The sequence below is a fragment of the Diadema setosum genome, chromosome 12 (assembly GCF_964275005.1).
Source record: "Diadema setosum chromosome 12, eeDiaSeto1, whole genome shotgun sequence".
Lineage (NCBI taxonomy): Eukaryota > Metazoa > Echinodermata > Echinoidea > Diadematoida > Diadematidae > Diadema > Diadema setosum.
The window spans coordinates 4,179,807-4,201,015 of record NC_092696.1 but is presented as its reverse complement, the minus strand read 5'-3'; the positions used below and the strand labels follow the sequence as shown (position 1 = coordinate 4,201,015).

At 39.7% G+C, this 21,209-nt stretch overlaps 2 protein-coding genes across 2 annotated transcripts in view; both read left to right on the top strand.

Moving 5' to 3' along the window:
* Positions 1–21,209, top strand: part of LOC140236301 (uncharacterized) — a 64,722-nt gene that overhangs the window by 5,715 nt on the left and 37,798 nt on the right. The window lies entirely within an intron of this gene.
* On the top strand, positions 699–4,722 carry LOC140236241 (uncharacterized). Its single transcript, XM_072316204.1, has 3 exons — positions 699–1,537; positions 1,771–2,056; positions 4,131–4,722. Exons 1-3 carry the CDS (start codon positions 699–701, stop codon positions 4,323–4,325), a joined length of 1,320 nt encoding a protein of 439 aa, XP_072172305.1. The 3' UTR covers positions 4,326–4,722.

The following is a 21,209-nucleotide window of genomic DNA, read 5'->3' as shown; positions in this document are numbered from 1 at the left end:
GATATCCTCTATCAGCAATGATTGTTTATACAAGTAAATTTATCGACTACTCATATTCCAGACCCTATTTTATTTTTCTTCTTCTTCTTCTCTCTCTCTCTCTCTCTCTCTCAATCTCTCTCCTTCTCTCTCTCTCACTCCCTCTCTCTCCCCTTCTCTGTCTTTCTGTGTATACATAATTGTGCTATGTGCGCGTATGTATGTACATTGATATAATGCATAAATAAAATTGCGTTTTTGCTTTCTCTATTTGTTGGTTTCTCTACTAAGAACCATCATCGCTTACAAAGGAACAAGTACAGCAATGCAAGGAAGAGCTGAAGGCGTATTACTGTCTGTCACGACGCAAGGTCATGGTGGATCCACTCAACTTTATGGAACGTGTTGAATTAGATGAAATTTATACCAATTTAAGTATAATAGACCCAAGTTATGAACATAAGACACCAATAACATACTACGACCTTCTGGAAAACAATGGAGAGCGAAATCTCTCAAAGCGCCTTCTGATCCAGGGTGAGGGAGGTGTTGGGAAAACAACACTTTGCTCCAAGATTGCCTGGGACTGGTGCCAGGGACGGATTCTCCCGGATCTGGTAATGGTGCTCCTAATTCCTCTTCGTTATGTCAAGAACACAACAAGTATTGGCGGTATTGTCAAAACATACCTCTCTCATTCGAATACAGCAACAGAGAGAATGATAGATGACTATATTTCAGCAAATCTAAGCAGGGTTCTCTTTATATTTGACGGTTTCGATGAATTTGATGAACAATTAAGTAAAAGAAGCAGCAGTGAGTTCATTCGCATTCTAGAAACAGAGCAAAACAATTCATGCAATGTAATTGTGACTACACGCCCTTGGAGGACAAATGAATTCATGATGGATAAAAGACTCGCCGAAGCTTACACTTTTCTAAAAATCGAAGGATTTAACAAAGACAATTTATCAAGTTATATCAGGAGGTACTTTCGGATTAAACAGAAGGATAATCTTGCAGAAAGCTTGATCAGTTTTAAGGAGGAAAACGATGGCATCCGGTCAAACATGGCCCCGTTTCCTATCTACTGTGCAATGCTTTGTCTCATGTGGAGTGACTACAGTGAGGAGAGACGAAAGGAAATGCAACAGTTGCAAACTTTCTCCAAGATTTTTGGTGAAATGATCTCTTTCCTGAAAGAACACTACGCATCAAAAGTTTGTGAAAATCTGCAGAATCAGAGCATTGTTGAACATTTGAAGGAAGCTGGTAGGGCAATTCTAGAAATAAGTGAGATAGCGCTAGAAGGTCTCTTAGACAGGAATCTTTCATTTCCCGAAGAACAATTCAAAAAGTGTCATGATGCCATGGAAACATGCTGCAGAGTGGGTGTTTTGACAATAGAAAGAAATGTCATCACAAGGGAGCGTCGGCGCGATGTCAACATTTCATCCTTGATTACGTCAACAGTTTCGTTTCCCCACAAACTCTTTCAAGAATACATTTCAGGAATACATGTTGTGTATTTGAAGAGTTTGTTTGCAAAAACCGATAAGTCCATATTTGCCAAATGGAGATATTTGCGATTAAAGGTCAAGGAAAATAAAGAGAATAATAAGAAAATTCTTACTTCTTTTGACCATAACTTCAAAAATGTACCTTCATATGTAATGACCAATATATCATTTTAAAGGTATTATTTTGTACCTTGTGACAAAGACCCTACTTCAAAATCTTCAAAAATGGACTTATCGGTTTTTGCAAACAAACTCTTCATTTATTCACAAGTGATCGCACCAAGTACAAAAAGGTTAAAAACAAACTTCTCAGTCGACCCGAGGAGTTCCGCTACGTACTCTACTTCACCTCGGCTTCAGAGAATGAACTCGGCCTGGATATCATTGAGGGCCTTGTGAAGTCTTCTGACAAGTATTTCTGCGTTGATGTTGCGTTTGAATGTCATACTGAGGAGGCAGCAAGGGCAGTGGGAAAACAATGGGATGCTTACAATCTATTCAATAAACCAGAACACACAGTGTCAGGAGTGGTGTTCATGGTGCGCTATAACCAAGTGGTGAGTGACGCAGTTTGAATATTCATTTGAAATATTTCAGTAAATGTTGTGTAGAACAAGAATAAGATTTCGTGTGTGTGTGTGTGTCTGTGTATGTGTGTGATTGCCTTTCCCTTTGTGAAAGTGAGTGCATAATCTTCAACCTCAAAAACTGTACTCAAAATTGGTTTCAAGACCTGACCAGGTCCTATTAATTACGGAAATCGTTCTGAAATCGTTCTGAAAATCTTGTAAGATTGTAGTATCCATCTGAATATAATATCGTTAATGTAGAATGACTGTCTTCCTCGCATGATACAGTTGTATGAATACTAAATTGGTGTGCGAGTTAAATCTTAATGCATAATTTACCATCTGCAAATGAAACAAAATCCAACCATTAGTGCTGGAAAATAGTTCTAAAATATGGGGTATGGATAGAAACAACCACTGTAAAAACTCAAATCTGTATAGTACATGCCAAGTATTGTTAGATACACAAAATGTGACCAATATTCATAATAACATTTTTTTCCAGACTAAACCACCAACAACTATGGTTTATTTAGATAAATACTGATATCCTCGTATAGTTTAGGCTTTATTGCATATATATATATATATATATGTGACCCTGCACCTCAAAACAAACAAAAAGTCGCCAGACATGAATTTTTAGTTAAGATCATATTCTGAAAGAGCAGACTTTAAGCTTTAAAATGATGTATAATTCAAATGAAATGGACTCTCCTAACCTATCTAAACATTGGAAAGAAAGCAAAAACTCAGAAAAGTGTGAACTGAGAAAAGAGGCTCTGAAGTACAGTGTCTATTCAAGCGCTTAATCTTTACCAAACCGCGCTGGTTGTGCGATGAATGGGACAAAAAACAGGAAGTAAACCACCAGAGTAACAACAATGAAGGGGTTATCAGATTAAAGTGAAATTAAGCATGCCTCATTAACACCTTCTGTCCATAATTAATGTCAACTTTTAAAGCAGTAGCACTATCTTTTCAAAAGTTATTAGAGTTGAAAGTGAAGAGTGTGGACAAGGTTTTTCAGAAATGAAAAAGGGATTCTAAAGACACACCTAATCACACTATTCTACCAAAAATGTTCGAGATAAACTGCTAAAAAAAACACACTTTCCTGCCCTTTATATGATACCAAATTGTAGCATAATGTAAAAGAAGACCTGCTCTTTCATAAAATATGAAAAAGTCAAGTTCGGCTAGGTTGACCCATTTCACTTATTGTCAGTCCTCACGCAAAATCAGTGTGTGCGACTTTATGTTCGTTTTTAGGTGCACGGTCACATATATACATATATATATATATATATATATATATATATATATATATGTATATATATATATATATATAATGATGTTTTGTGATACAACGGACCTGCATATATGCATTAAATGGAATATCTGGAACTTTTTTTTTTCGTCACTGCTCCCAAAGAATAACAGGGCCTTTAACCGTCACGTCACATCATTCATGTATTGTTATAAATGAGAACGTTTATTGTAAATGTATATACTTTTTTTTTCGTTTTTGCTTTTAGAAAACAAAAATAGTTATGATGAATCAAGCAATATATCCTTATGGTAGATTAATTCCACGGACCAAACAATGTACTTGAATACTCGAGTAAAATCAAACCGATTTGCGACGGTAACAATTTCGCAAAAAAGTCTCATGTAGTACTCAATTGAGAATATTGGGAACATTGGAAATACAGGAGCCGCTGTGTATACATAAAAAGGATACATCATATGGGTACTCTTTAGAGTAGGCCTACATACTTTTTGGTATCTTAGACAAACACCTGTTTAGGTTAAAATAACATGGATGCTGATTATTCAAGTCATATCTATCGCCCCTCTTCTCTTTCTTATAATAAATCGAGAATTAATTATTTCCTTCTTGAGTTGTGATTAGTGAAATTGCAATATAAATCGAATGTGTATCAAATGACACCTTGTACTCTAAGCTCCAGACATCCAATCAACTGCGTGTTCTTTATCAACCTTATTCTTTTGGGTATAATTACTTTCCTCTATTGTCAATTAATGTTCATTCTATCAGCAATCGCTATATATGGATGAAGTGAAGTGCGGAAGAACTGTTTCACGTGACTTGGCGGAAGGCATGTGTTCCAGCTGTGTACTGCGTAAAGTACGAGTAGGTAGCTCACAATTTCACGTAGAATTCTACAAGATCCTCCGAGCAGAAGCTTCGAGTTGTCAGGTAAAACCTTACGTCTACTCACTGCATTTCTAAAAACGTATTTTATTACTTTGCACAGACTGGGAATACAGACGGAATGTTACTGAGGTATTTCAAAAGTCACCTGTAAGGATCAAGGCCGACGGAGCGTTTTCAAAAGTGTGTGGGGGCACTTCCGGGTTTGATGAGCTAACAAGCAAAAAAAAAAGTCCTCAGCAGCTCATCTCTCCCTTTCCACTTACGGGTTTCTTCGGCTGTCAAGCAAAATGATAACAATAAAAAGGTTCCTCAGCGAAAAAAAAAAAAAAAAAAAAAAAAAAAAACATAACCTTACCGCGATCACACTTGAAGATTTCCTTTTTAGTGCCAGTTACGTACTTCCGGGTTAAAAAAAAAAGAAAAAAAGTGTAGGGACCCAAAGTGATGAAACCGTTATGTATTCCTTTGTATGGTGCACAAAAAGTGTGGGGGCCCGAGCCCCCACACCCCAATGCGCTCTGATAGAGAACATTTCTCTAGTCCAGCTCGGGAAATTTCCGAAATAGCGGGATAATTTGCGAACTAGGGCGCTATTTGATAATGTGAAATCGCCTCAAGAAATTAGCGCGATTCATCCCATCATACCTAGCTTGTGTGATGGCCCTACACTGTTTGCGCATACTCAACTGTTGAATTAGCTCGAAAAAAAGGCATAATTCTCTCCGGGCTGATGTTAATAGGAAATGAAATAGCGCACTAATTTGCTATCGCGAAAAATATCTCGAGCTTGGATTTTTATCGGGCTTATGTGAAAACGCCTAATCACAGCTAGTCCTTATTCATTCTGAAATGTATTGTATGGAAGCACATGAAAAATATGCGTATTTTTTATTTGTCAGGTGCATGCATTTTACCATTTACCATGAATACAGGCTAACAGTGTCCAGGGCAATCCATCATGAATTATCAATAAAGTATTCATGTGCCTTGGAACAAGAGACCAGAAGTCTATTCAGCAGAGGTCTGAAAAGGTGGTATCCGTGGTATCCATGTCTATTTTCCCGCGTCATTGTAAGCACACACTCACATTCACATCATTGGTTCTTGTGTAAAATTCTATTTTGTACAAACGGTTCAAATTTGACGTTAATCTCTGCATACTCAAAATTTCTGCATACTCAAAATGATGCCTCGCTATGAGAACGTCAATTGTTTGATCAACTTGCTACTTTTCTAAAGGCCCGGTCACACCGCCAGAACTTTGCTGGAGCGTTCCTGGAGCTGCGGTGAAAAAAAAAAAATCATCACCGCTCGTAACCGTTCACCACCGTTTAACAGAAGTTGGCCCCCGTTAAGGCAACGCCGTTTACGCTCGGCCACCACTGATGGTCCCTCCTACCGCTCCGAAAGTTTTGAGCTGCACAAAATATTGCAAGGGGTGAGGAGCGGGCAATTTTCCGCTCCGGCAAAGTTCACCACCGCTCCAACAACGCCCAGTCAAAGCTTGGCAACGCTACACGCAAGTTCGTGGACGCTTGGGTCCGCTCAGCCAACGCAGAAATCTTGAATGCTGGACCACCGCTGCTTCGCCAGCTTTGCCTGGGCGGTGAATAAACGTTCCACAAACTTTGGTGGAGCGGTTGTAAGCGTTTTACGAGCGGACACGGGATTGCTGGAACAGTGTCGGGCGTTGAAACAGCGATCCATTGCGGTGATGAACTTTGGTTTGGCGTTGGTATGGAGGTGTAGGAGCGGGACCAGAATTTGGCTATAAATACTGGGAGAAATGGACCAGGAGCCCATTTGGAATTGAGCTGCGTTGAGTGCAGACCTCATTTATATCGAATTTGCTCAAATATTGAAGTAAAATACATAACAGTATTTTTTCACAGTTGTTAAATATTTCTTGACACAACCAGTGGGCCACATATATTTACCTGACTCCATTGGTTCAGCTGCCTGCTCAGTAAAGATCTTCTTGGAGGCTGCTGCCTTTCCTTCTCCATCCTTCCTCTTCTTTTGTCCACGTGGCATGATGAACTTCAATTATCGACTTCTATCAAAAATCTATCAGAACTTCTATCAAAGCGATCCGTTCAGCTCCGTAGTCAAAAGCGGTATGCCGCTAAACCAACTTTAAACCCCCTTCAAACCCCAGCGTTACCGCTAAACCAACGCTCGCTACCGCCCGCTACCGTTAAACCAACGATAAAGCAACGCCGGCTTTAGCGGTGCACCGCTAAGGCAACGCCCGTGTTTTCGATTTTTTCCCCAGTTTGTGCGCGATGACGACGTTGTCGAAATTCGCCCCCCTCTCCCTACCGTTCAAGGAACGCTCCACAAAGTTCGGGCGGTGTGACCGGGCCTTTACCATTGAAACGTTAAGTTTAATCATGAACATCATACAATACTTCGTACATTCCGTAAATTGTATTATAGTTTATTCTCGACATCTTGTATTTTTGCATGTTACGTTACTTTTGACATTGATATGCTGTACTAAAAGCTATATTATTATATTTTGGAACCCACATCCTACAAGCTTTTTAGTAGGTTCCTCATATTACACGTCAATCATACGTCCTTATACATTTTTGTGCAATTTTGTATCAAACGGACAATTGTGCTAAAAACACTTCCTTTTGTGAAATCAAATGAACTCCAAAACTTGTATGGAATGTGGAATATGGAACATGGATAAAAAATCTGGAACTTAACTTTAAAATTATAACACGGATACGAGACTATTTCATGCTTTGTATTCAAATCACCTCCAAAAAAAAAAAAAAAAAAAATATGTTGTACTCTATTCAGCAATTATCCGTATCAATTACAGTGTTATCTGATGTATAGTTTAAGAACTGTTATTATTAATGATCAAAGTGGGAAATGTCTTTTGTAAGACCTAGTGCAAAGAAACCTTTTTTTTTATACATGATACCTTATCCATGCCTAGGAACTTACCAAAATGAGAATTAGACACGGACGAAAGAAAATAAGTATGCACCTGTGCTTAAAAATCTGTAACAGATTTTTTTTTCTTTCTCTTCCTGTTACAGATCAGCGATCTCGCAATAGGTTCTTATCTGGAAGAGAAGACATATGTCTCAGAGTCAGCAGCAGCAAACTTGGCTGAATTTCTTTGTTGTCTGCCCCATCTTACACGTGTCAAAATCTATATGCGTAGCATGCCGAAGACATTCTTCAGAACAGTTGCCTCACAGGCTTTACGCTGTAAAGTAAGAGTCAGTCACTGTCATCTGTCCAACAGGGTAGAGCTTAAAATAAGAGGGGGTGGTTACAACAGTTATGTCTTTGCGGTGGAAATGACTTCCAAAATCCAACAATCCCACGATAGATGGAATCAAATTGCATACTTTCCCATTTCTAATGTCAGGATATAGAGTGAGATTTGCAATAAAAGAGAAACAAATATAACTATCTTTAATGCATTGACATTATAAACACATGTTATCGCAATCCTACCGATACTCGACAATCAATGCATTTTTTTTCCCTGTGGACTGCTTATAATTGCGCAGTGTATCCGTTCCAGGGGAACCTATCGCTGGTGAATTAGGCCAGTATAATGGATCCCCGGTTCCCGGAAAAAATATGCAAGTACTATGCCACCGGTAGAACGTGGAGAGTGGAGGGGGGGGGGGGGTTGCACGACAGTATTTTTTTTTTTAGCAATCAATGCATATAAATATTAGAGGGTGTAACCACTCCCCCCCCCCCACACACACACACATAGCTTCAAAGTAGTAGTGTTTTTCTTTTTCTTTTCTTGTCCGCAGAGGAAACCTGGAATGGAATCGGCAGGTTGAAGGCTATTTTGTTAACCCTAACCTTAATCCTAGCTCACACGCATTTTCCAAAACGTGGCGCCGACCGTGACTAGGGCCATATTTGCTCGTGAAGATTTTTACTCATTTTCTGCACATGCTATTTGTGTAACTATGACAATATTGATGACATCCTGGACAAGGAATTACGAAAAAAGTCAAACAAACAACAAATACAATTGAGGACCTGAATATAAGAACGACCCAAGTCCAATTTTTGGCCAAATTTAGTTTGACATGGGAAATTGTAGTTTATGCATGGATTCATCTTGTGTATAAAATGATAAATCCTAATTACCCCCGGAAGTGCCTGAAATAAATGAGTTAAATCTTATATGAATGTAAACATGAAGGACTTGGGTCGTTCTTACATTCATATTATAGCGCCCTCTCTCGTCCTTCTCTCATCTCTATAGCAGAATATCATGTATATGAATCAAAGAACGACCCAAGTCCATATGAATCAAAGAACGACCAAGTCCATCACATAAAATGGCCTCTTCACAATTAATGTTAATGTTAATTGTCATAATAATATATGTTCTAAATTGTATATACAATGTTGCTTTCCCATCACAGTTAAATAGAATATTATTGGACAAATAAAAAAAAATATGAAGTTTTTTTTTTTTTAAGTTTACTTGAAATGGTCGTCCATGGACTTGGGTCGTTCTTATATTCATACACTCAATTGTCATTTGAAGTGATGAACACGGCGGGGAATTACAGGGAAAAATGATATTTTTATTTTTTTATTACTAGCAACTGACTCAAGTGACTCATATATCAATGAAAGTTCAGTTGTTTTTTCTTTGTTTTCTGTTTCTTTTTTATTTTTTTTTTTGGGGGGGGGGGTGCTTTCAATAAACTGTTATTGTCATTAAGTGTTATCGTAACATAACCATTTCAGTAATTTCTGTTCGTTGTATGCATTTTACTTTTTTGAGGGCTTTAGGCTCCAGCTCCAGCTATTAGTTTCTTTGTAATGATTTGCATATTTTTTTAATATTTTGCCAAGTCAATGAAATGAATGATATTAATAAAATGAATGTTGATTGACAATTATTACCGTTACCATGTCCCAATCTGAGACTGGTCATGCTACCATTCACTACCACAGGTATCCGTTGCTTTAGAATATGATACAGTGGTGTTTAAACAAGAAATGACGATTTACCTAGAAATGTAAATATGAAGAGTTTGTTCGCAAAAACCGATAAGTCCATTTTTTCCAAATAGTCCAAGAGCATTAGGTCAAAATAGGCCTTAACCTGGACATTTTTGGAAACAAGCTGATTTTTTCAGGATAGGTCCAGGAATATGTCTAGAATAACATACTAAAAGTCCTCATAAATCCTCCATGAGCGTTTTCCGCAATCCAAGATGGCGTCCAAAATGGCCGCCTCTTCTGTTTTTCTCATATATTTACAAGTAGGTTTCCCCAAAACACACTTTACATGTCTAAACATATGTTTTGAAGTATGAGGAACTCATAAGAATACATCTTAAGAGATGTTGAAGCATGCAAGTACCAATAAGACCGCTTGAGCTCTTCCAAAAATCCAAAATGGCGTCCAAAATGGCCGCCATTTCCTGTTTTTTCTTATAAGTTTGCAAGTAGGTTCCCCCAAAACACACTTTAAATGTCTAAACATATGTTTTGAAGTATGAGGAACACATTAGAATACATCTTAAGAGATGTTGAAGCATGCAAGTACCAATAAGACCGCTTGAGCTCTTCCAAAAATCCAAAATGGCGTCCAAAATGGCCGCCATTTCCTGTTTTTTCTTATAACTTTGCAAGTAGGTTTCCCCAAAACACACTTTAAATGTCTAAATATATGTTTTGAAGTATAAGAAACTCGATAGAATACATTTTAAGAGATGTTGAAGCACGCAAGTACCAATAAAACTGCTTGAGCTCTTCCAAAAATCCAAAATGATGTCCAAAATGGCCGTCATTAACAGTTTTATCTCAAAATTGTTTAAATATATATCATTTATTAATAAACCGTGATATTTCATCCTGAAAATATTCAACAAACATTTCAATTAAAAATGTGGTTGCTGTCCATACAGTATTCAAATCAATTTGAATGTTAAAGTCTAGAAGTGTGCCCTTAATCGCTTATGACGTCACGAGGGAAACATTTAACCATCAGTTTGATGCTAAACAGACAGGGCGACATATTTTGCCGTATGGTCCATTTGATCGTCACCTAAAGCTCGGAAATTGAAAACTTTGTGCTAGCCTTTTTTTACCAACCAGATGCAGTTGATGTCTACCTTGAGGTGAGTTCTATTTGAAACATTCAGTTATCATTAAGAAAGTAAAACTATTATTTTTGGTACTCATACTAAATACATGATCAAAATTTGTGTCTTCATGCATGTACTACACAGCACTGTGTAATATCACTTGACAGGGAATTTCTGTGTAGTAGTGTATCGTTACACCTAAAACATTGTATTGCATCATTTTATTTGTTTCATGTAGATGAAATGAATTATAACAAATATTTGTTACAAACTCAAAAAAGCTGCATCACTTCGGTGATCCCTCGCATTTATCCCCAAGTTGAATTATCCTTCGGGTTTATGCCAGGTTCAAGTGTGTGCGTGTGTCACACACAAACACACTGCTATAGCTTCTGACCACCCGAGCATTGAGAATTAAGGGTTTCTGGGACGAACACTGCACTAGGGCTTTCTATAACTCAGTCGGTAGAGCACCGGTTTAGCAATCCAGAGGTCTCGGGTTCGAATCCCGATGGAATCCCATTTTCTTTGCTCACTTTTCCACTAATGAAATGAATTATAGTATAATAGAAATCAGAGAGTGTATGACACTCCTACCTATTGGTACATGTATGCTGTATTTGTATAAAAGATGCATTTATTGTGTATCATGTCATTCCTATGTTGTGATATGCTAGTATACATTCATTATTAATAATAGTGGACATTTCATAGTGCTTTTTCCATTGGATACAAAGTGCTATGAGATGTCATCCCTGGTTGTCATAGGAGATAAAATATATTACCAGGCTGCGACAGTACAAGTGCAGTGCACATGTAGGGATAACAAAATAAGTAAGTCTTCAAGTCACATATTACATGACAGTGAATTTCTGTGGAGTAGCCACTATCATCATCATTTTCCTCTCGGGTTTCCTTGCGAGATTTTCTCTGCCCAATACAATTCCTACCAGACATTCTGGCACCCCAAAATCAGTTGATTCATCCGTAATTTAACTTCACAGGTATCAATATGTTAACATGCTACAGAACTGTGATTGTGATGTGTTATTGAAATTGCTGAATCATGTGATGGCATATCCTTCCCTCAAAGCATCTTTAATGTCAACACATTACCTTTTAAATCTCTTTTGATTAAAACGTAGCAACCTGATTTATCATTTCCAAGCAGCTATGTGAAGTACGTTTCACATTCAAAAAAAAAAAAAAAAACAATGTCCATGACATATTTCTGTCATTACAGATGATGGATGTGGTTTGCATCATTTGCAAAGAAACATCACCTGCTACAGTTGAAGTTGGGGAGAAGGGGCGGAGGACACTTGTGATGTCAAGTTTAGAACGTGGTGATGGCTTCCATGAGATGTTTCAGAATGCAACACCACTACGAATCCATGCTGTTTGTCGCAAGAATTACACAAGGAAATGTTCCATAGTGTCTACAAAAAGAAAATCATCCTGTCTTGAAGAAGATGAAGATGTGACTCAATTACGGTCGACTGCTTCAAAGACATTCGATATAAAGAATGATTGTATGTTCTGTTCAGATCCTATCACCCAGGACACTAAAAACCCTTCTCGTAGGAAAGATTCAGTAAGCAGTGTTCAGACCTTAGAGTTTCAGGCAACAGTATTAGATCGTGCAAGAGAGCGAGATGACAAGTGGGGCAATGATGTCTCTGATCGTGTGCAACATGCATATGATCTGGTTGCAGCTGAAGCAAAATATCATCGAGCATGTGCCCAGTCCTTTCTCAAGAGAAAGTACGAGGGAGTGTCAACTGAAAGTATTCGCCAGGAAGCATTTCAGAAGCTATGTGAGTTTCTTGATGATAGTGATGAATACCAATACTCAGTTCAAGAGCTTCCAGAGTACATGGCCACGTTTTTGGATGGAAACGAGGGATACTCAATGAAGCATCTCAAACGGAAGCTCAAAGAACACTATGGTGATGATCTAGTCCTAACCAGCATCAGTGGAAAGTCGAGTGTCGTGAGTTTCCGTGACTCGGCGCACAAAATACTTCATGAAAAGTGGAGCAGTGATCAAGTGTCAGACGTTGAGAACCAAAGTAATCGTATAATAGATATGGCTGCTTCCATCATCCTCAACGATATCAGATTGACAGTGTACAACCGTGAAGAGTACTCACCATTAGATGGAACTGAAAATGGAGACACATTAATACCGAGGTCCCTAAAGCGTTTCGTACCTAACGTAGTGGACGGCAAAGGCAAAAATGATCCGGTTATGAACAGGAAATACACCTCAATAGCACATGCCATCATCTCTGCTAGTAGGCCCAGGTCATTCGTGTCACCGATATTGTTGGGAATAGCTGTGTATGTACACCGTAAGTATGGATCTCGTGAACTGATAGACATCTTGAGCAGCATGGGCTTTGCTGATGACTATAAAGAAGTGCAGCGGTTTGAACAAGCTCTCATGTCAAATGATGAACCATCCTATCACCTATGTGGCTTTACCCAATTTGCGTTCGACAATGCCGACTTCAACGTGGCAACAGTAACTGGTCACAACACTTTCCACAACATGGGTGGAATCGCTTGTGTTACTCCGCCCGGAGTCGTTGCTACCGCACCCATCAAACGCACAGTAAAATGCAGTCGGCTGAGAAGGTTGGAGCATTTGGGCATATTCCAATCAAGACATACAGCAAACCTGCTGTTCCTGGCTTGCGGTCTGTTGTAATAGATCCCCTCAAGATACCTGACCAGGAGCTCCCATCTCTCAGAACCGCAATTGCCATAGACTCCTTCTGGGTGGCTGGCTACGTTCTGGAACTAGACTTGTGCCCTTCTTGGAGTGGTTTCATGAAAGTTGCCATGCAGACTGACCAGTACGAGAGGACAAGAGTAGAAGCTCTCCCCTTCATCAATTTGGACCCGTCCAATCCAAGTACCATCTACACGGCACTATGCTTTGCGCAGTCACAATGTGAAAAGCATGACTTGAAAATATGTGCAGTAACATTTGACCAGCCATTGTACATCAAGGCAGCAGAGATCGTAGCTTCCTCACAAGACCTAGACAAAGTAATCATTCGTCTTGGTGGATTTCACCTCCTCATGTCATATCTTGGTAGCATAGGCCACATCATGGACGGAAGTGGACTTGTAGAGCTATGGGAGACAGTGTACGCCAAAGGGTCTGTCATTCATATGCAGTCCGGTCATGCATTTTCCCGTTCTCTTCGTGCTCACATTCTCACTGCAGCTGCCCTCATTGGAGTGTTACTGGATACACCTGGCATCTTAGACCGCATAGATAAAGAGCACTTAGCGAATCTTTACGTTGCACTTCTCAACCAGGACAAGAAGGCAACTAATGTAGCTGAGGAGGCGTGTGTGAAACAGCTAAGTCTGATAATTTCACAACTCCTTGACCAGGCAGCAGGACAAAGTAGGACAGGGAAGCTTTGGGTGCAGTATATCAGACAAGTGACTCTTCTGCAACGTTTCATTCGAGCTGAAAGGACAGGTGACTGGAATCTCCATCTCAGCTGCGTGATGGACATGATACCGCATTTCCATGCTGCAGGACATCTTCCTTATGCCAAATCTGCCAGGTTGTATTTGCAACAGATGGAAGCCCTAGAGCAGACCATGCCAGGAAATGAATACACACTGTTCGCAAAAAAAAAAAGGGGTACTTCACTATCCGTCGTGCTGACTCATTCTGGGGTGGAAACTTCTCTGATCAGACCATTGAACAGTTTCTGATGCGGCAGCTGAAAACACATGGAGGACTGACACATGGACGTGGAATCACAGACAGTACGTTGGCAAAGTGGGTTCATGCTCTTCCTCGCTGTATTCCTATCTGTGATGCACTGGAACAGTTCACCGGAGTACACACTGGAACATCAGAGCAACACAAAGACATACGACAAAGTACCAGGTCAAGAGACAATAAAGACAGATGCATCTTTGTTGGATGGCTGCAGGCACATCCGCCATTTGCTGGGTATGAAACTGATCGCCTGGTCTCCTTGTCAACTGGTATCGTCGCTGACCCGTCTTTCGATTGTGATAAAGCTGTAGAGATTGGCCTTGCAGCGGCATCCGAAATGAATGGTAAGAAGTTCACAGATATCAAGCTACATCGAAAGGACAAGGTGAAGACCATCGGTGCCAAGAGTAAGACAGTGAAAATCAGGGGACAAAGCACAGAAGTCAACTCAACGCTACTGTTCAATAGAATCACATGCGTCCTGAATAACAGCACTGAGATGGAATCGTTCTTTGCTTATGAACTTGCTCCCCAGCCACCTTCCCTTTTCAAAGACGGGGTGATGCGGAAACCAGCAAAGAGTTCTTTGGGTCTCCTGCTAAAGTCGTTCACCAAAGAATCCAACCTGCCGGAAAGTTGTCTCTTTGTTTTAGATGGTGGTCACCTACTGCAATCAGTTGTCTGGCCACAGCCGTCGACCTATGCTGATGTTGGTCAATCGTATATTTCGTACATCCTAAAACACTATGGAGCTCAATCAACGGTGGTGTTCGATGGATATGGAAGCGCAACTTCGACAAAGGTAGCTGAGCAGAGACGAAGAGCTCAGAGGTGTACCTCTAGTGACATCATATTTGAAGATGATATGCCAACCACCACAACCCAAGCGGCTTTCTTAGCCAACGGCAACAATAAGGCGAGAATTATACAAACTCTACGTGACAAAATGCTCATGGCTGGAATATGTGTCAAGCAGGCAGAAGCAGACGCCGACACCCTGATTGTCTCCACAGCACTAGCACTGGCAGAGTCAGAACAGGTGCCAGTCGCTGTCGTTGGTACGGACACAGACTTACTGGTAATGCTAGTTGCTCGGGCAAACTCTTCCACAGATGTGTACATGCTATGCCGCAGTAATCCTGTCACGGTCTTCAACATTCATGAGATTCAGCATGCCATAGGGGACACAAGAAATCACTTGATGTTTCTTCATGCTGTGACGTGATGTGACACGGTCTCTGCAATCTATCGTCAGGGCAAGCGGAAAGCTTTCAACATGGTGCACAAGAAGCGGGACTACGACTTGCTGGATACCTTCACCAACAGTGGAAGCACCCATGACGAGGTAGAAAAAGCTGGGGAAGGCTTCATTCTTAAGCTTTATGGGGCCAGCAGTTTTGAATCTCTTGATGACTACCGTCACATCGCATACAAACGGGCAATCGGTCGCAGTTCCCCGAGTTCATCCTTTCAGCTAGAAAGTCTACCTCCAACTAGTGCTGCAGCAAAGCAACATTCATATCGCGCCTATCTTACCGTCCAAGAATGGATGGGTAACTCCTTACATCTCCAACAGAATGGGGCTGGCGATTTCAGGACGGGACTCTTACCCCGGTAGAAACAGACAATGCTGTTGCACCCGACACTTTGCTGAACATGGTGGCATGTGGGTGTAAACCAGATGGTTGCAGAAGCATGACATGTAGCTGCAGAAACTGGGGCTCTTTTGTACCTCAATGTGCAGTAAATGCAGTGGTCTCAATTGCAACAATACAGCACCGACTCTTATAGTTGCCGACGATGATATTACCCCAACTTCAGAGGACATCAACATTGAAGATACAGCATCCGACGATGAAGACAATGACTGATGCAACTAGGTGTGTGCATGCGTTTTGTAAAGATTCAACTGAAACTTTTGAGGTTTGAATCTCTAGCATGATCTTGTTTTGAATGTCTTTGTCTCTTGAAACAGGCTAAAACAGCAGGGTGTTGATAAGTGGCGGACATTTTGAGCACCATTACGAATTTCAGAAAGAAATTCAGCGGTGTTATTGTTTCCTTTGTACTTCAAAGTATCTGAATGAGTTCCTTATTTCTCAAGACATAATATACTTAGAGATTTAAAGTGCATATTGAGGTAACTTAGTCGCAGGGTCATGAGAAAAACAGGAAATTGCAACCATCTTTGGCGCCATTTTGGATTTTGGCACGAGTTCAAGTGGTTCTATTGGTATAGATATGCGTTTTTCAAATTTGCGAATAAGAATTTATCTAGATTCCTTGACTCCCATAACATATATAAAGACGTTTTAGTGTGCGTAATTGGGTTACTTAGTTGCAGGGTTATGAGAAAACAACAACAGGGAAAGGGGCATTTCGGGCGCCATTTTGAATTTCAGGATGACCTCAAGTGGTTTTATTGGTAAATGTGTGTTTTTGAAAAATTCCCAATAGGTATATGATTCATTTCATTGAGTCAACACATATATTAAGACATTTAATGTGTGTGTTGAAGTACCTTGGTGTAAAAACAGAAACGGCAGCAATTTCAGACGCCATTTTGGATTTCGGAAAGAGCTTAAGCAGTTTTATTCGTTTTTGTGTGTTTCAAAACCTTTCGATATGTATTGTATTGAGTTCCTTATGCTTCAAAACATATGTTTAGACATTTAAAATGTGTTATAGGTAAATCTACTTGCAAAGTTATAAGAAAAAGAGGAAATGGCGGTCATTTTCGACGCCATTTTGGATTTTTGGAAGAGCTCAAGCGGTCTTATTGGTACTTGCGTGCTTCAACATCTCTTAACATGTATTCTAATGAGTTCCTCATACTTCAAAACATATGTTTAGACATTTAAAATGTGTTATAGGGAAACCTACTTGCAAAGTTTTGAGAAAAACAGGAAATGGCGGCCATTTTGGACGCCATTTTGGATTTTGCGAAGAGCTCAAGCGGTCTTACTGGTACTTGCGTGCTTCAACATCTCTTAAGATGTATTCTAATGAGTCCCTCATACTTCAAAACATATGTTTAGACATTGAAAGTGTGTTTTTAGGAAACCTACTTACAAAGTTATGAGAAAAAACATTATATGGCGGCCATTTTGGACGACATCTTGGATTGCGGAAGAGCTCAAGCGGATATATTGGTACTTGTGTGCTTCTACATCTCTTATAATGTATTCTATTGAGTTCCTTGTACTTCAAAACATATACTTAGACATCTAAAGTGTGTTTTTGGGAAACCTACTTGCAAAGTTATGAGAAAAACATGAAATGGCGGCCATTTTGGACGCCATCTTGGATTGCGGAAAACGCTCAAAGAGGATTTATGAGGACTTTTAGTATGTTATTTTACACACATTCCTAGACCTTTCCTGAAAAAATCAGCTTGTTACCAAAAATGTCCAGGTTAAACCATAATGCTCTTGGACTAAAATGGAGATATTTGCGATTAAAGGTAAAAAAAAAATAAAGAGAATAATAAGAAAAAAACTTTGCTTCTTTTGACCATAACTTCAAAAATGTACCTTTATATGTTGTGATCAATATATTATTTAAAAGGTATTATCTTGCACTTTATGACAGAGTCCGTACTTCAAAATTTTCACAAATGGACTTATCGGTTTTTGCAAACAAACTCTTCGTATATTTATCTAACTCGTCCAAAAAGTTTGGAAATCTGAGTTTGATCAATCATTTCTCATTTTACCTCAGAAATGATTTATTTGTGCTTAGTACCATGCAAAGATTGTTTGATTATCTTTGAAATGATACCACACTTGTTATGATTATCGTTTACATGGAGGGGCAGTGCTTACAAACACAGATACACTTGTATTATGTGAAGTCAGAATTATCTAAAAGCTGTAAAATGGCCCAATTTTTGACGTCCCTAATGCAGTTCCCTTGTGATGAGTTAGTTCCCCATTGTTTCTTTGTTGTTCATTTATCGTAACATCAGCATTTTATGGAGTAAAACATGCATGCGTTCAACAAAACAGATAAACAGACACACACACACACACACACACACACACGATCATGACTCAAACCATCTTATCTCACATCTCACAGAACCTCGTCACATTAACCACAACAAAGACATAAAGAAGTGAAATGGCATGGTCTAGATTTTATTGGAGTTTCATCTTTATTTTGTCTTCGTTTAGTCTTTATTTTGTCTTTACTTTATGTTTACGTTGTCTTTGATTGTCAATGGACATGATCGGGGCTCAGTATCTGGTGGACGACCCACGTGCTTGCACCACCGCCTGGTACCGTGTCCTCATACTGTTGATTAGCTCCGTGATTCGCTGCTGTGGAATGGCGTTCCACTCGTCAACCAGTATCTGACGGAGTCCTGCAAATGCCGTTGTATTTGTGACCCTCTTCCCCACAGCTCGGCCAAGTTGATCCCAAAAATATTCAATGGGGTGGAGGTCGGGGCTGCATGCAGAAAGTTGCGCACAAGTCTTGCCCTATGTGGTCTTGCGTTGTCATCTTGCAGGATTGCGTCTTCACCCATATTCCATCGATACGCGGCAGCAGTCGGCTGGAAATGTCGTCTCTATATCGCTGAGCGGTGAGATTGCCGTCGATGACCACGATCTCTGCCCTTCATGCAATGGATATTCCTCCCAACACCATCACGCTCCCTCCTCCGAATGGTGTGACGCGCTCTATGCAGCTATATTCAAAACGTTCACCCCGTCTATGCCACACCCTAGCTCGCCCATCAACTTTCCGCAGACGGAAGCGGGACTCGTCGCTGGACGTCACCATTTGCCATTCACGTCTGTTCCAGCGGAGATGATCGCGGCAACAACGAAGGCGCGACTGCTCCTGTTGAGCACTCATGGCTGATTTCTTGGCAGGTTTTCTTGCTCGGAGCTGGGCAGCGTGGAAACGGTTTGTTACTGTTTGATCTGATAACCTTGTATTGTATCTTCTCAGAAAACATCGTTTGATAAGCTGTGACGTTCGCCTGCGATCCCGGAGAGCAAGTGCCCTGATATAATTGTCCTACTGCTCCGTTGTGATCTTCAGACGTCCACTCCTCGGTCTGTCCTTGACATCTCATATAGCTCGGAATTTTTGCTTCCTTTTGGTGATGATGCCAGGGCTCACACCTTGTCTCTCTGCTACATCTTTTTGAAGCATCCCAGCTTCATTTGTCCTATGGCGCGTGCTTTTTGAACATTGCTTACACGTGGCATGATGTACAACCATAAAACTTGATGAGCTATCAAAATTGCCTGGCATGGCGCCACTTAAAACTTGAATGTGAAGTTAAGATGTGTATCTTAATTTGCCTTCAAGGCCGACCAGTTGAGTACAGAAGACATAACACAAAATAACATGTTCTCTATTACTCTTCACGACCATTCCCATTCATAAGGACCGTTCTTGTTCATTTTGCAACTTTTCAATGCTAACCTTATCAGACACATTTGAGTACAGAATTTATCTGATAGCATAATCATAATGAGTAGCAAATCATTTCAAAAGGAATCTAATAATCCTCCCATTTATATCAAGCATGTATTGTATAGTGCTTACAAACTGGAAAAATTTACAACTAAAGTCAGATTTCCAAACTTTCTTTAGGAGTTTATATGGCTTTTAAATGCAAGGACATTACATAACATTTTCGAGCAGTCGATCCAACTTTACATAATAGCTATTATGTCTATTCTCTTCGTCATCAAATATTCCTTTTCACCATTTTCACTTTGTTTAATTCATTGTTCTTTCTTGCTTAGTTTTCACAATATTTCGATATGTTTTTTCCCCGTACAGATTAAAGATCTACATTTGAATTTTAGTAGCCTTGATAATGATTCCCTAAATCAGTCCTCGATGGGAGGAGACATGGCCCGGTGGGTGTGTGCTATGCCACGTCTTTCCAATTTCACACTGAACTGCCCCTCTTTGCCAGATAGTTTCCTCTTGACAGCCGCCGCCTCAACATCATCATGCCAGGTATGTTGTCTTTGATATGATACAATTGATATGAGTCATTTTGTGAAAAGCGTATTATAGTTTCTTCTTCGAAAAATGAGAATGAACCCGGTACGTATGATTTACACATTAACCTAATTGAATCTAACACTGATTAAATGATGTTCGCAACTCTACTTCTCGTCAGCATTATGACATCAAATGTGTGTACGAAGAACTTAACAGGCATGGACACTTTTCAAGCATTGAAAATGTATTGAAATGTAAAAATAATCAATTCTAAAATACAAACCTTATCCGGTGGGCTTTACACAGTCTTTAATTTTCTGACGATGCACACGTTTCTCTCCAATAAGTATGATTACTCAAATTTCTGCTTTGAATCAAACAGTGCACAAGGATGGAAAGAGAGAGAGAGAGAGGGAGAGGGGGATAGAAAGAGAGAGAGCGAATGGGGGGGGGGGGGTAGGTCCCTAGATGCAGTATTGTGGTGGAGAAGAAAGGGGGAAAAATGGACTAGGGCATCATAACACAACAGACTATGGCATCAACACACACGTATACGTGTGGCGTTCTAACAAACAATTACTTGAAAAAAAAAGGAAACAACTCAGCATCATCACGCCAGATATTTATTTTTTTTAGTTTAATTGATATGAGTAATTTATTTTTGGGAGCATATACACCCGTAATGTATTGAGTATATATTATCAGAAATATAAAAGAGCCTGTTTTGTATTATAATTCTTTCTGCAAATTAATTCCATTTTTCTCGATATTGACATTATATCAATTGTAACTGCCGTCCTCCTCAGCATTGTGACATTATAATGTATGAACAAAATAATAGGTACGGACACTTTTCATGCAATGGCAAATTCATGGAAATAAATTATAAAGATAATGAAGTGCAAAACGTGTGGTACTTTATCCGGACTTTATCCGGATGGGCTTTACGCATGTTTTTTTTTTTTTTTTTTCTTTTCCGTTCTTTTCTGGGGAGTGAGATTCATTTGTTTGTTTGTTTGTTTCTGGAACTAGAAAGTGATTAATTGTTGGGATGTGTTTCACCGTGAATAACGTAACAAAGACACAATTTAATGTATTCTACTTCGTTGCCTTCTTTCACAA

Bases quoted from the DNA above. Each gene is read 5' to 3' on its own strand.
- LOC140236241 (XM_072316204.1), top strand. From the start codon at position 699: ATGATAGATGACTATATTTCAGCAAATCTAAGCAGGGTTCTCTTTATA. The intron at 1,538-1,770 runs GTCCATATTTGC...TTTATTCACAAG, and splicing joins TTGTTTGCAAAAACCGATAA to TGATCGCACCAAGTACAAAA. The intron at 2,057-4,130 runs GTGAGTGACGCA...TCATTCTATCAG, and splicing joins TGGTGCGCTATAACCAAGTG to CAATCGCTATATATGGATGA.